Source organism: Emys orbicularis, chromosome 1 (genome assembly GCF_028017835.1).
Source record: "Emys orbicularis isolate rEmyOrb1 chromosome 1, rEmyOrb1.hap1, whole genome shotgun sequence".
NCBI lineage: Eukaryota > Metazoa > Chordata > Testudines > Emydidae > Emys > Emys orbicularis.
Genome location: NC_088683.1, coordinates 102,524,406 through 102,537,734, shown reverse-complemented (window position 1 = coordinate 102,537,734; position 13,329 = coordinate 102,524,406). Strand labels below are relative to the sequence as shown.

Genomic DNA, 13,329 nt, shown 5'->3' with positions numbered 1-13,329 from the left:
TCTTGAATACAAAGGCAAAATAATGCAGCAGTCAAACTCTCTTCATTATAGTCTTCCCTTGCATAGTGAAGATAAACCAGTTAGGTACATTAATAATGCAATACCTGAGCATAATTGTATTTTTCTCATGATGTGATTAGGAAATATTGTCATGTTATCTTGTAGACTACAGCTTCCCTATAACTTTGTGTTCCTCATTGTCCCTCAGTACATAAACAGTTTTAAAAGAAAACTTCACATGCTGCATAAACCCCAGTATTGTATTTTTAGCCTATTTCAATGGACCGTTTATGATTTTCTCCTCAAAAAACAAATCCTGGTGACTCTTTCTGTGTGCCATGTTATGTGTGCCCTTCATGAAAAATAATGGGTAAATTTCTTGCTTCTGTGTATGTAGTGGAACCGTCCTTTAAACAAAATCTTCTGCCAACTTCTATAAAATACTGATGCTGCCCTCTGTAGGCTTTTACTATATGAAATAGCCAATGCTCATTTTAATTTTATTTTTTTATTAAAATTTGCAAAATGTAAGTTACAAGAAAGAAAGAATGTAAAATATTATAGTATTATGGTTAAAACTCCTGTAAACAGTGTTGTCTGTTTATAAATATAATGGGCTAGGTTTTCGGCTGGCTGCCATGTTTTCTAGTTGCAGCAGAGTGGGGCAGTAAGGAAGCCAGTTACATCTCCCTGATTGCATGAACAATCCTGCTGCAGTTTAGAGTAAGATTATGATGCATTTTAGAGAGTACTGCCCTGCCCCCTTTGTGTCTTGTGATTTGTATTGGAAGGTTAGCTAAATGCAAATACCCATTTCTATGACCCAGCCTATTTTTTCCCATCTGGGTTGTAGCCTAAAATTTACAGTTTCCTATTAATTATTTTATTTTTGCAGCATGTTTTGGATGTAATTATGTTGGCGTTTGCAACCCATGCTGAGCATTATTACGCACCCATTGCAATTTACAAGCTTCCGATACTGTGCACCGTCTTTTGTAGCTCTGCTTTCTGATAAACTGGCCGTCCTTTATTCCTTTGCTTTGATGACACAATATTTTTGTTCATAACGGTGCTGAACCTGCTTGCTTTCCGCAGGATTACTGCCAGTAGCTTACAGTGAGTTTTCTACTTTCAGCTGAGTGTTCAAATTTACCTGGTTGTTACTATTAGCATGGTTGGTACTACTGATTGGAGAAGACCTCAGCAACTTCCAGCTTTGTTTAAACAATCTGCCCAAAACATACTCATTTTCAAAGGCAGCAGTCTAGTTCCCACTGAGAAGGTGATGACCATCCCTTCACTCTAGGTTCTCATTTCCTTCAGTAGTTTCCAAGTGCTCGATTAGCTTCAGTCCTGCTCGTGTCCCATCTTCTCCAGCACACATGGAGAGTTCCAATCTCCCCTTGCCTTGCTGTTATTGCATGAGAGGCTAGTAGTATTTCAGAAAAGGCAGCTTTTGTGGCACTCAACATGAGTTTTCTAAGTAGTCTTTGATATGTAGCCTCTGGGACATCTTTCTTGCAGTTCTCTGCCATTGATTCCAGTATGCCCCATAACTATAAATTCCTCCCCAATAAGCTGATTTTACATTGCAGGTATTTAAAGTCCCTTATAACTAGTAGGCCACAGACTGTTAAATTCTCTTGATCTTTGCACATTCTGCTGTCTGTTTGGTTAGTGATGGAATCCCCTACCATCTGTCTGTTGTTCTCAACTATTTAACATTACTAGGTCCTCTTCTCCTGGAGACAATTCCTTAGGCCCTAAGGTTTGAGGAACAAGGAGTAGTCATTCTTCCCTGCCTATTCTGGAAAGTTGGTCATCAAGGGTTTCACTTTAGAAAAAATACCGGGGGTTGGGGGCTGTGGGCAAAGGTGTGTCAATATATAGAATATTATATTATATCCTGCAAAGTCTGTGGGGACGTGGAAGAGCTGTAGTGGTCCCTCGCTCTCAAGTGCGGGAGGGAGGCCACTCTGCCTCACTACAGGCAGATTGCAAGTAACAGTCTCATAGGGGAGAGCTCCAGCTCCCTGGGTGGGATGAAGCACAGCAGTCTTTAGCCCACAGCCACCTAGCTGGGGCAGACAGCTGCAAACAGTCTGTAGAGGGGCTTTGGCTCCCTCTGGGTGGGGCAGAGTCACAAACAGTTAGGGCTCTGGCCTGTATTCAAGGCAGAGCTGTAGCAGTCTATAAGCCCAGGCCCTAAAGCATGGCGAGGTGGCAAACAGTTAAGGCTCTTGCAGGGGTGAGCACCAGAGCAGTCTAGGGGCTCAGGCAGGGGGGTGAGCACCTCCTGGCCTATGGTGGGGAGGCTGCCATCCCAGGGGTGTCAGGGGACACGCAGGCCCACCCAACTCCACTGGGTCCCAGCCCACGGCCCTAACAGTGGCAGGATGATCTGCCACTGGGTCAGCAGGGATTCCAGCCCCAACATGCTAACTCACACTGCGGCAGCAGGACCGGACTAGAGTCTGGTCCCCCTGGGCTACTTCCTACCACAGTCTGGGTGTAGGGTCCCGTGGTCCAAAGATCCCCTGTCTCATTGGGGTACTCGGCCGCGGGTAGCTCCAGCAATTCCTCAGGGTCCTCATCTTCCTCCCTGACAGCAAGGCATTGGTCCACTCCAGGGCTGGTCTGGGCTCTTGCAGAGGCATCTTCTAGGTTGCCAACCCACCCAGTTTGGCCGGGAGTCTCCTGGAATCAGGCTCTATCTCTCAGAGGCTATTGAAAGCAATCAGAGAGATTTTAAGCTGTTAAAAGTCTGGTGGCGCAGTGGGGCTAAGACAGGCTCCCTACTTGCCCTGGCTCCACGCCACTCCCAGAAGCTGCCAGCATGTCCAGCAGTGGCTCCTAGGCGGAGGCACGGCCAGGGGGTCTCCGTGTGTGGCCCCCGCCTCAAGCGCCAACTCCGCAGGTCCCATTGGCCGGGAATGGGGATCCACGGCCAATGGGAGCTGCGGGGGCAGTGCCTGCAGGCAGGGGCAGCGCGCAGAGCCGCCTGGCCGCCCCTGAGCCTAGGAGCCACTGGCAGACATGCCGCCGCTTCCAGGAGCCACCCAAGGTAAGCGCTGCCCAGCCAAAGCCTGCACCCCAAACCCCCTCCCGAACCCCAACCCCCTCCCTGAGCCCCCTCCCGCACCCAAACTCCCTCCCAGATCCTGCACCCCAAACCCCCTACCGTACCCATACCACCTATCTCAGCCCTGAGCCCTCTCCCGCACCCAAACTCCTTCCCAGAGCCTGCACCCTGCATCCCCTCCCGCACACCCGCCCCAGCCCAGTGAAAGTGAGAGAGGGTGGGGGAGAGCAAGCGATGGAGGGAGGGGGGCTGGAGTGAGTGGGGCGGGGCATCAGAGATGGGGCAGGGCAGGCAAGGGTGTTTGGGTTTGTGCGATTATACAGTTGGCAACCCTAGCATTTGCTCCCCAGAAGAGATGTCTGGTCTCTCCTGTGGCTCAGCAGCAACTGAGCTTCAGGGCTCTGTCTCCTTTTCTACATCCTGTCCCGCCCTGATACTTCCGGTGAAGGGAGCGGGGCAGGGTGAGTTTGGCTCCGCCAGGGGAGCATAGTGGTGCCTCACACTCCGGTTCGGAGGGAGGCCACTCAGCCTCACTATAGGAGCATATAGACCTATGAAAAGTCTGCGTGGGGTGGGGGGACAAATGACACCCCTGTGGGTCATATCTGGAGGGGTCCTTTGCCTCCTTTAGCCAAGATACACTGGTTGCCTAATTGAAATAACTAGGGGAGCCAGATCTGCTGATGAGAGGCTCTACTGCCTTCCTTAAATGTCCTGTTCAGCCCCAGGTATATCTTTGTCTCATGTAGATAATCTAGTTCAGCAATCCTAGCCTTGAGGGGCTAATGCTTGAACCCCGGAGTGCCTTATTCATGATGCAATAAACTGGGAGTTTTTTATACTGACTAAATTGCTACTGGCTTGCTGGCTCCACAGGCCATATTGTACTAACCCTCCCTGATCCTAAGTCATTGTTTGGTAACTTTATCTATCACCTTGTTACCTGATCTGTTTTGACTAGGTTTAAACAAAATGTCAAGATCTGTGGTGCTTTTCAACTTTCTTTACATCAGGTGAACTATCACGGAGCTCCCCTAGGCCAACTCCTTGCTCCGTTTGCTCCCTCAGCTATCTATCATTCGTTAACTTCCTGGATTGGGAGGTTTAAAGGCCAAACCACAGCCCCTCTCTGTGCTCAGCCACAAGCACACATGCTAATCAACACACTTGTAATACAGCCAAATGTTTTTACAATATTCCCAGCAGCTTTTCTTTAAAGCAGCCAGCAGTTGTAGTCACACAGGCACTCTCCCAGCTCTGACCACCACCGCTACTGTCACTACAAATTAGGTGGTTCATGGAACGATCTTCTCATGGAAGCCTGGGAGAATGCATTCTTTTCTCATCAGCTCCTCTAGGATTCAATGGCAAGGTCTCGAGGATGCAAACGCCCCAAAAACAAATAGTCCCTCATCTGGAGGGTGACAGAGATTCATTTAAAAAAAAATGAAAATGTCAAGTCAGCAAATGAATAATTTAGGAGGAGATTTTCAAAAGGGTCTGAAGGATTTAGGAGCATCATGCCCCCTTAAAAGTCACTGGCACTTGGGCTCCTAAATCTATTAGGCACTTTTGAAAACCTCTCCGTTAAAGAATATTAATGTAAGAGTTGTACAAAGAAAAGTCTTCAAAAGAAGAATAAATGGTATAATATTACTGAAAGCTGTGAATGTGAAAAAAATGTTTCAAAGGCTCAACGTCCTATTAAATCAGGTGTCCCAAGGTGGGTACGGAGTAAGGTTGTGTATGTAAAATTTAAAGTATTTGCCCAGTGGGCACCTAACTCAGTCAAATGGGCTTTTTTAACCCTGCTGTGAAAAGGGAGTACAGAGGGAGGGGTAAGCAAGGAAAAAGAACACCAAATGAAAGGGGGAGAGTGAAAGAAGAAAGGAAGTCATGCAATTCTTGATTAGTTCCTCAACCTACTTGTCCATCCCTGGCCACCAGAAGTCTTGTCGCAGTTGTGTTTTGGTTAGACCCATCCCTAAATGTCCTTCATGTCCCAAGTGAATCAAGCGATCTCTCAGGGTATGTCTACACTACCCCCCAGATCGGCGGGCAGCAATCGATCCAATGGGGGTCGATTTATCGCAGCTAGTCTAGTCTAGACGCGATAAATCGACCCCCCGAGCGCTCTCCCATCAACTCCTGTACTCCACCGTCGCAAGAGGCGCAGACGGAGTTGACGGGGGAGCAGCAGCAGTCAACTCACCGCAGTGAAGACACCGCAGTGAGTAGGTCTAAGTACGTCGACTTCAGCTATGTTATTCACAAGTGTAGGCACAAGACGGTGAGTTCTCAAAATCCATTCCTTTACAAGGGACAATTCACATGATGTACATCTATATGGTTGCAAATGTGCTGGTATCATTGTCTTGTAGGGCCATCCATTGACTATGTAACTCTTTAGGTCCTGAAGTACCTTGTCTTCTCTCATAGCTGTTGCCCACTCTGAGGTTGTGATCACTCTGATAGTGATGATTGACAATATATAGCAGTAGGAATTGCACCATCGCCTAATCTCGTTCCTGCCTCTCCAGGTATTAAGAGAAGTGTGAGACAAGGGAGACTGCTTAAAAGATTGGAAGACTCTGTTACCAGACTCAAGTGACAGTTGGAAGTGATGGTTTAAAGTCTTATGATGGTGATTCTAAAGGGGAAGGGTGTGTTGTATGTAGCTAGGTGCAGATAGCCAACCCAATTTGTAAGTTTGTTGCTAGGTAGTTTCTGTAGCTTTGAGTCCAGTAACTACAATTCCCAGGAGGCACCAGGGGAGGTAGAGGGAAAGGAGGAGAAGGAATGGAAGAATGTCCGCTCCGTGAAAGAGTGAGGGGAATAAACCTTACCTTTGCTGTTACTAAACTTCCTGAGTCTTCCTCAAAGAGGTTTAGGTATAAAAGCACAGTCAACTCCTGGTAGAACGGCGGGCTGAATACACTTTCTGGAAACGGGAGTTTCACATGTTTTGTCCCTGTCTATACTAGTGCACAAACCATGTTCAAACATGGCTGGGGTGGGGGGACCAGAGGAGTACGGTGTTTGACACCAGCTGTTAACTATTCCTAGCATACACACAGCCTTGTTATATAATAGTTTTATAATAGTAAAAAGAAAATCCATGTCCTCACTGGTGCTAGGCCCAATTTAGACTGTAATGTCCACGTCGCTTTAGTAGAGGTGGTGAGAAATTGAAAAGCTGAATGAAAACAACATGTTACAGAAGGGGTTTGGGCCAAATGGCAACTGACTTTTGAGCATATGATTTAAAAAAAACACATGACACAGTAGCAGGTAATTTCCTCCAGTTTTCATGCCCTGTATTTATAATAGATTTAATTTGAACAGTAGTAGACTTTTAAAAATATGATCTGTGAAGCAACCCTCAGATACCTCAAAAATACAGTAGGGTCAGTGGTACTCAGCCTTCAACAATGTACAAGCCATGTCATCATTGAGCTGCAGAGAGCCACAAAATAATAATCTGGTGAGATTCTGACATTGCATCAGTCTGAGACAATGCGGCATTTGGAAACTTCCTTGCACATCAACTACCTTCTCTCCTCTTCCTTTGACTACTGGGTTGGGTGGAAGGGTTCTCCCTCTCCCTCCCTTCGCTGGTGGCAGGGTGGGAAGGAAGCTCTGACTGACATGCATGTATCAGCCAGAAGGGGTGTGTTCCTGTGAGTGGGGTTCTGCTTGCTTTTCCTGAGACCCAGTTTGAAGCATGTGGATTCCCAGGCAAATGTGTGGACCTCAAAGCAACCACTTACAGGGCCATAAAGATAACAAGTTCATGAGCTATGATTTGCGTTTCATGGGCAAAAAAACGCACCCCACCTTTTCCTGGAAATGGTGCAAGTCAGCTGCATGGGTTAGACCTGCCTGCAGTTTGCTGAGCTAGTTTGATCACTCTCTAATTTTGATGTTTAAAGATTAATGGCACTAGCTATCCTGTTTTGCTCTTTCTAGGCCATTCATAGTGCTGCCACCCCTGATGGAATGGATAAGGGTTGCTTTGGCTCATGCAGGGCACCGTCGCAGTTTCTCTGTGGACAGTGATGATGTACGGCAAGCAGCAAGGCTCTTACTACCTGGAGTTGACTGTGAACCTCGACAGTTAAAGTAAGTCCATGCAAAGAAATAATGATTTGAAAAACCTGTAGCTCTTTCATAGTGACAGTGATTTAACAGGCAGAGTGAGGGCTTTGTTATGTCCTCAAATGTGCAGAATGCTCGTTCTCGTCACTGTATATCTTGTAAAATCAGCTACTGTATTCGTTCACATGCCTGTACGAGCCAGTTTCACAGGCTGCATGGTAATGTGCCTGCATACCTAACAACTGGATCAAGCTCTGAACCTGTTCATAAAATCTTGGTTTGTCTTTTACCATTACGTTCTGTGTTATAATGAGAGACTGAAGTCTTCAGCTAATTATATCTGTTTCATTGTGTTCCTGTTACAAAATACTGAGCTGTAATGTATAGGACTGTATATATTATATTGTTTTCTGCAATAGTGGTTTATACAGCACATTTACAGATAAAACCAGTTCTTGTAATAAAATTACATTTTTGATCCTGAAATCACTGTAATTGAAAGATGTTGCAGGTCTGAATAATTCAATACTTATTTCTAAATATGTTAGATGTGACCTTCTAATGAGGCCCTAAAGTATATGTTTTCAGTATATGTTTTTAATGCGCTGCCTTTTCTTACTCATATATGCATGTATAAAACAGCTTCCTAGTGCATACTTGATTCTGGGTTATATTTGTTTTAGATGTTTATATGAAAAGCTCTTATGAATGTGTCAAAAGCGGAATTATTCATCAAAGTTGCTTAATAGCTGTAGCAACAATGTAGCTTGCCAGTCGTCAGACACTAGTGAATTCAAACCCAAGCTCATATTTTTCAGCACCCTGTCACTCATACTCATACTCAGGTGATATATGTATGCTTTCCTGCGACACAGAAGCATGGAAATGATGTACATGATTAGGTCTGACACCCTGCATCATAGCAGATGTATTTTGTTGACTCTGGTTTTCCAACACACTTTCACTAAATATTATAATATTTTAATTTGAGACTGGACTAATGCTTTCTCGTTTGAATATTTTATTAAATATGTTGAATTTTAAAGCTAAATCTTGAGGTTCATATTTCAAATATTGACTGTAACTGTTTCATATGAAGCTAAATATCCCGGGCCTGATTGTCAGCAGGACTTAACATTTCACTGCTTCAGCTGAAGTCTATGAGGTCTACCAATGCTCAGCTTCTTTGATAATGAAGCTCTTAATTTTAAAAAGGCACAACTAACAAAACCTTCCCAATTACACTCACTGATACAATTGTAGAAAAGTCCATATTATTTCTTCTAGCCCCTTGAAAGAACAAAAATCATGTTTTGATATGATAAGAATCTACCGTTGTTCTGCAGTTAGCATGCGTATAGAAAAACATTGACTGTCTTTACCTATTCTGCCATTTTAACAGAAGTTACAGTTTTAAAACCAGGTTATGTTAGAGTGAATTGTAGTGATGTTCCAGATAATTGACTGATTATTGAGAAGAAATCAGTGCTCAATTAAAGCAGCCATCCAGAATTCAGTTTATAAAGAAAAATAAACTATAGTCACTTTTCAGCTGTCTGACAGTCTGGAATGAGAATGGAAAGTATGATCTAGATAGAATTAATGAGGGTTTGATTTCCATTCCCGTTTCCCAAAACTAAGGTCACTGTATACTGCTCTGCCAGAGTAAAGGGGCCTTCAAGTGGGTGTTAATGTGACATTTAAAGGCCCTTTACACTGCCACAGTGGTGTAGAGTGTGCTTGCTGTAACTGAGAATCAGGTGCTGTGTGTCTGTAATACTGAGATCAAAGGAAAGGCTGCTGCTTGTTGGAAAGCATCATGACATTAATTTGAAATCTTGCTACTTGTAATGTTTTATTTGTGCTCAGTACAGACCCTCAGCACTCCTCATTTCCACCCAGTCGTTGTACCAGCCTCTCATTTCTCCCCAATGAGCAGCCAAAGCCTTGCATCTCCCCAGTCCTCATCAAGCATCAATTCTATAGTTGCCAAGGCTTTGAAATATTTTCAAGAGGCAATTCTTCAAATAAACTGAGGGACTGAGGACAGCTGGAGGATTTTGTATGTAGTCTGAGACATTTTAGATTATTTTTTATAAAAAATATCCTAACTACTGGGAGCCTTAAACCTGAAAATGTTATCAGTTTTTTCTTAAGGATCTTTTCTCTTACTGGTCCAGAAGGCAAAAAACAAAAAGACATCCCCTCCCCACAAACAAAACAAAAAGAACCAAAACTAAATAATACACCATATGCTACATTCTCTGTCCTGTGTCTACCATTGTGACATTACATTATTCCTCTATGTTGATTCATGGCCTATTGTTAAAAAATGTAAGACAGAATCTGCTTCCACGCTACAATACATATTCTAGAAAAGAAGTTTGGAAGAATCTCAAAAGACTTGGAGTTCAGGATCAGTTCAGATAAAAAATCGACTGTTCAGTGTCCTATCTGAACCTCCAGCAAAGAGATCTCCTACCATATTTTTGTGACACTTCCCAGCTCAATCACACACCCCTATGGTCAGGCGCCTAGTATGTGGGTTTGTAAATCATCTCAGCCTTATTTCTCTCCTTCCTCCCAAAATTTCCCTTCCTTCCTCCTCCCACTATCTCCCTTCTAGCGCCTCTTCTCTGTCTACTGTCCTCTTCTGCACAGAGCAGGGGAACCAACAAGGAGGCAATGAAATCTGTCAAGGAGTGAGTAGGATGACTGCCTGCCTGGTAGCTAGGAGATACACCTGCAGCCAAAACTATAATCTTGATGGTCAAGGGAAATCCTGCTGCTCTGTGGGACATAGGGAGAAAGTTAGGGTCTGTTTCAGTAAATAAGAATTGTTGGTAAGTATTATCTCATCCCCCAGTGTAATGCTCTCCTTCACCAATCCAAATTCCAGTATCTCCAGCAACATCTGATTCCTTTCTTCATCATTTTCAGATGTCCCCCACCTGCAGATCTGTTTTCCATCCTCACCCCCTGACCTGTCCAGTTGCCACTCAACAAATCACACTCCCAATCTTTAATACGGGGTTCAAGACCATTATTTCTCCTTCCCCAACAAGAGCAGTAGAAAAAAGTGGATGGAAAAGCAGTCAGGACATATCGAGGGGAGCAATTCTGCTGACCTACTCTCCCATCTGGGAAAAGATCAGGGCAGATGATCTGAGTCAGAGAGTGGTGAGCAGCCTGGGGACCTACTCCGCTGAGAGTTAAAGGATAATGTGATATACTGGTTTATTCATCTCATACACAGTGATAGCAAGTGTCATATCTGCATCAAGTATCATCTGCAGCTTCCCATATGGAGACCTGAAGGGGTCAGTTTTGTCATTTTCCAATGCGTATGTGAAGCCAGTCAGAGCATTAATATGATAACATGGTCTGAAGAATCAATATTCTGGTGATATCAAGATCTATATCCCTGCCCTTTCCTACTAAGGCAATTCTATCTTGATATTTTCTCACTATTTTGGGGCCAGATTCACTCCTTTGGTTCTGCTAGCTCAGTGGCTCTCAACCTTTCCAGACTACTGTACCCCTTTCAGGAGTCTGATTTGTCTTGCGTATCCCCAAGTTTCACCTCACTTAAAAACTACTTGCTTACAAAATCAGACATAAAAATACAAAAGTGTCACAGCCACTATTACTGAAAAATCACTCACTTTCTAATTTTTACCATATAACTATAAAATAAATTGATTGGAATATAAATATTGTACTTACACTTCAGTGTACTGTATAGTATATAGAGCAGTATAAACAAGTCATTGTCTGGATGAAATGTAATTTGTACTGGCTTCGCTCGTGCTTTTTATGTAGCCTGTTGTAAAACTTGGCAAATATCTATTTGAGTTGGTGTATCCCCTGGAAGACCTCTGCGTACTCCCAGGTAGTTGAGAACCACTGTGCTAGCTAATCTCAGGTTTCAGGCTCCTGGTAGTAATATGTTCACATGGAGCTGGAGCATGGTAGCACAAGCCTTCTGCAACCCAGTTCCAATGGGGAACCCAGAGCAGGCCGCCGTAGCCCACATTGAGCGGGGCTGGCTAGCAGATGCACTAATTCAGAAGTCTGGTGACCCTCTACTAGCAGGGTTGCTCTAGAGCTGCAGTTATAAAATAAAGCTGCTTCCCCCTACAAGGGAAAGATGAGCTGTGGTATCTCTGCCTGCCTTCCTCTGCAGGTTAATGCCTCAACCAGCACAGTGAGGTCTTGGCTTCGTTTGTTCCGTATCTTGGTGCAGTCCAACTAGTCCCTTCCATGTTTCTGAGGTGGGGCCCCCATGCAGGATTCCATGTTCAGACATATCAAAAGCTGCGCAGTGGCCGAGCGATACCAGTACAGATATATGGCCTTGTCCATCATTGCCACCAGCGCTCCCTCTGTTCCATGTCCTGGTATGAATCCTGACTGAGAGGGCTCCAGGACACTAGATGGAATTGGAGAAAAATCTTTGTGAACTTCCCGGTTAGCTTGCTCAGCAAAGGGAGATTAGACAGGAGGCAGTAATTAGCTAAATCAGTTGCCTCAAGAGATGGTTCCTTAAATACTAACTGGAATTAAGTAGTGTTTAGTGGTGGGATAGGCTCCAGCCAAGTCAACAAAGTTCTGAAAGTAGGAGTCATTTCTGAGCAGGAGCTGAACATGGTTTGACGATGGTCAGGAGTGGCTTCTCTCACCTCTGAAATATTCAATATTGGTGACTTTTTCTCCTGGAGGCAGACCTCCCCGCAGTGATCCATTCCTAATGGATGATGCTTAGTTAGGATTATTGTAATGTGCTTTATTTATAGCTGCCTTTGGAAACAACTCACACATTACAGCTAGGGCAGAATGCTGCAGCGTAACTGCTCAGGGATTGTTTTTGCACCCAAGGGTAGATGAGAACCTACCTTCACTGTCTGCCTCCTATCCAACAAGAATTGCTGCCAAGATTGTGCAGCTCCTTGTGCGAGATGAGAGCCAATGAGCCCTATCATGGAAGTTACTGGCTGTCTCATGGTGTAATCTCAAGAAGATGAGAGAGGGGGCCCACTACCTCAAGGGCCCGTAGCTCTGCAGTCTTGCTAACTCCTGTGATTTTATCACCAGGCTTGCAATATTTAGCGGGTGGTTTTTTTTGTAAACCCCAGTTCCAGGAGTCATGTGATTATGTGAAAATCTCAATTTTCATTTTTGAGAAGTTTTAAGTTTCTAACCATCATGGTTCTGGAGTAAAGCTGGAAAAAGTGACCCCTGAAGGCTCAAAAACCAGAAAAGAAATACAGAGAATCCAATTTATTTATTTTAAAATCTCATCATTTTCAAGCCAATCTCATGATTTTGGGGAGCTGACTCATGATTGTTGAATGCGTGGGGTTGGTGACGCTGACTCTAGAATGCTCTCTTCCTCTCAAGAGCATATCTTTGGCATGCTAGGCAAAGCTCAAGACTTTTTGTTTTCTTTTTACTTTTACGTTTCTTGAGAGGTTTCGTTTATTTTAATAACAGATGATGCCATTTCCAGTTTTAAGTGGGGGGAAGACCTCTAGTGGTAATTAATATGATAGCACTTACATTGCAAGCACATCACATCTTTATTTATATGGCGGTGGCTAAAGAGATGCACCTCCTAAAATGACAGCCCAGACACAGAAATGGGGCCATATTACACTCTTTGACCTTGTGTACACACAGGATGGGGTGGAGTGAGGTTGGTTAATTTGCACTGAGTTTTTTGGCACACTCACTCGTACGTACTAAATAGTATGCAATAATTGCATACAGGCTGTCAGCTGTTTTCAGGTTCAGTACCGACCAGTGTGTCTATGCAGCAGGGACTTTGTGCAGAGTAAGCATGCAGCATTCTGGACAGGTATCCCATAGTGCTGTGGTGGAACCCCATTGAAGTCCATGGGATTGCACTGATGTAAACATAGCTGCCCAAGTTGTGAAGGCTCCGTGTGAGACAGTTCTCTGCCTGTGCAGTTGAGGTGTCTGTGTGTGGAGGTAGATCAAATCTCTCCTAGCCTACATATGGGCAGAAGGGGGAGAGGAGCTAAGGGTAGCTGGGGAGGGGGTAGAGGGAGCCAGGGAGATGGTGGATACTAGAGTACTGGAAGGAGTCAGGGGCAGCCTGAAGGAGGGAGGTTGCTGGGGGGCGGGAT

At 44.5% G+C, this 13,329-nt stretch overlaps 1 protein-coding gene across 2 annotated transcripts in view; it reads left to right on the top strand.

The window, feature by feature from the left end:
• ABTB3 (ankyrin repeat and BTB domain containing 3) overlaps positions 1-13,329 on the top strand; it is a 263,448-nt gene that overhangs the window by 189,726 nt on the left and 60,393 nt on the right. For both annotated transcript variants that reach the window (XM_065407584.1, XM_065407577.1), the window contains one exon: positions 7,052-7,204. In XM_065407584.1, the coding sequence (XP_065263656.1) occupies positions 7,052-7,204 (153 nt within the window). The remainder of the gene's footprint in view (positions 1-7,051; positions 7,205-13,329) is intronic.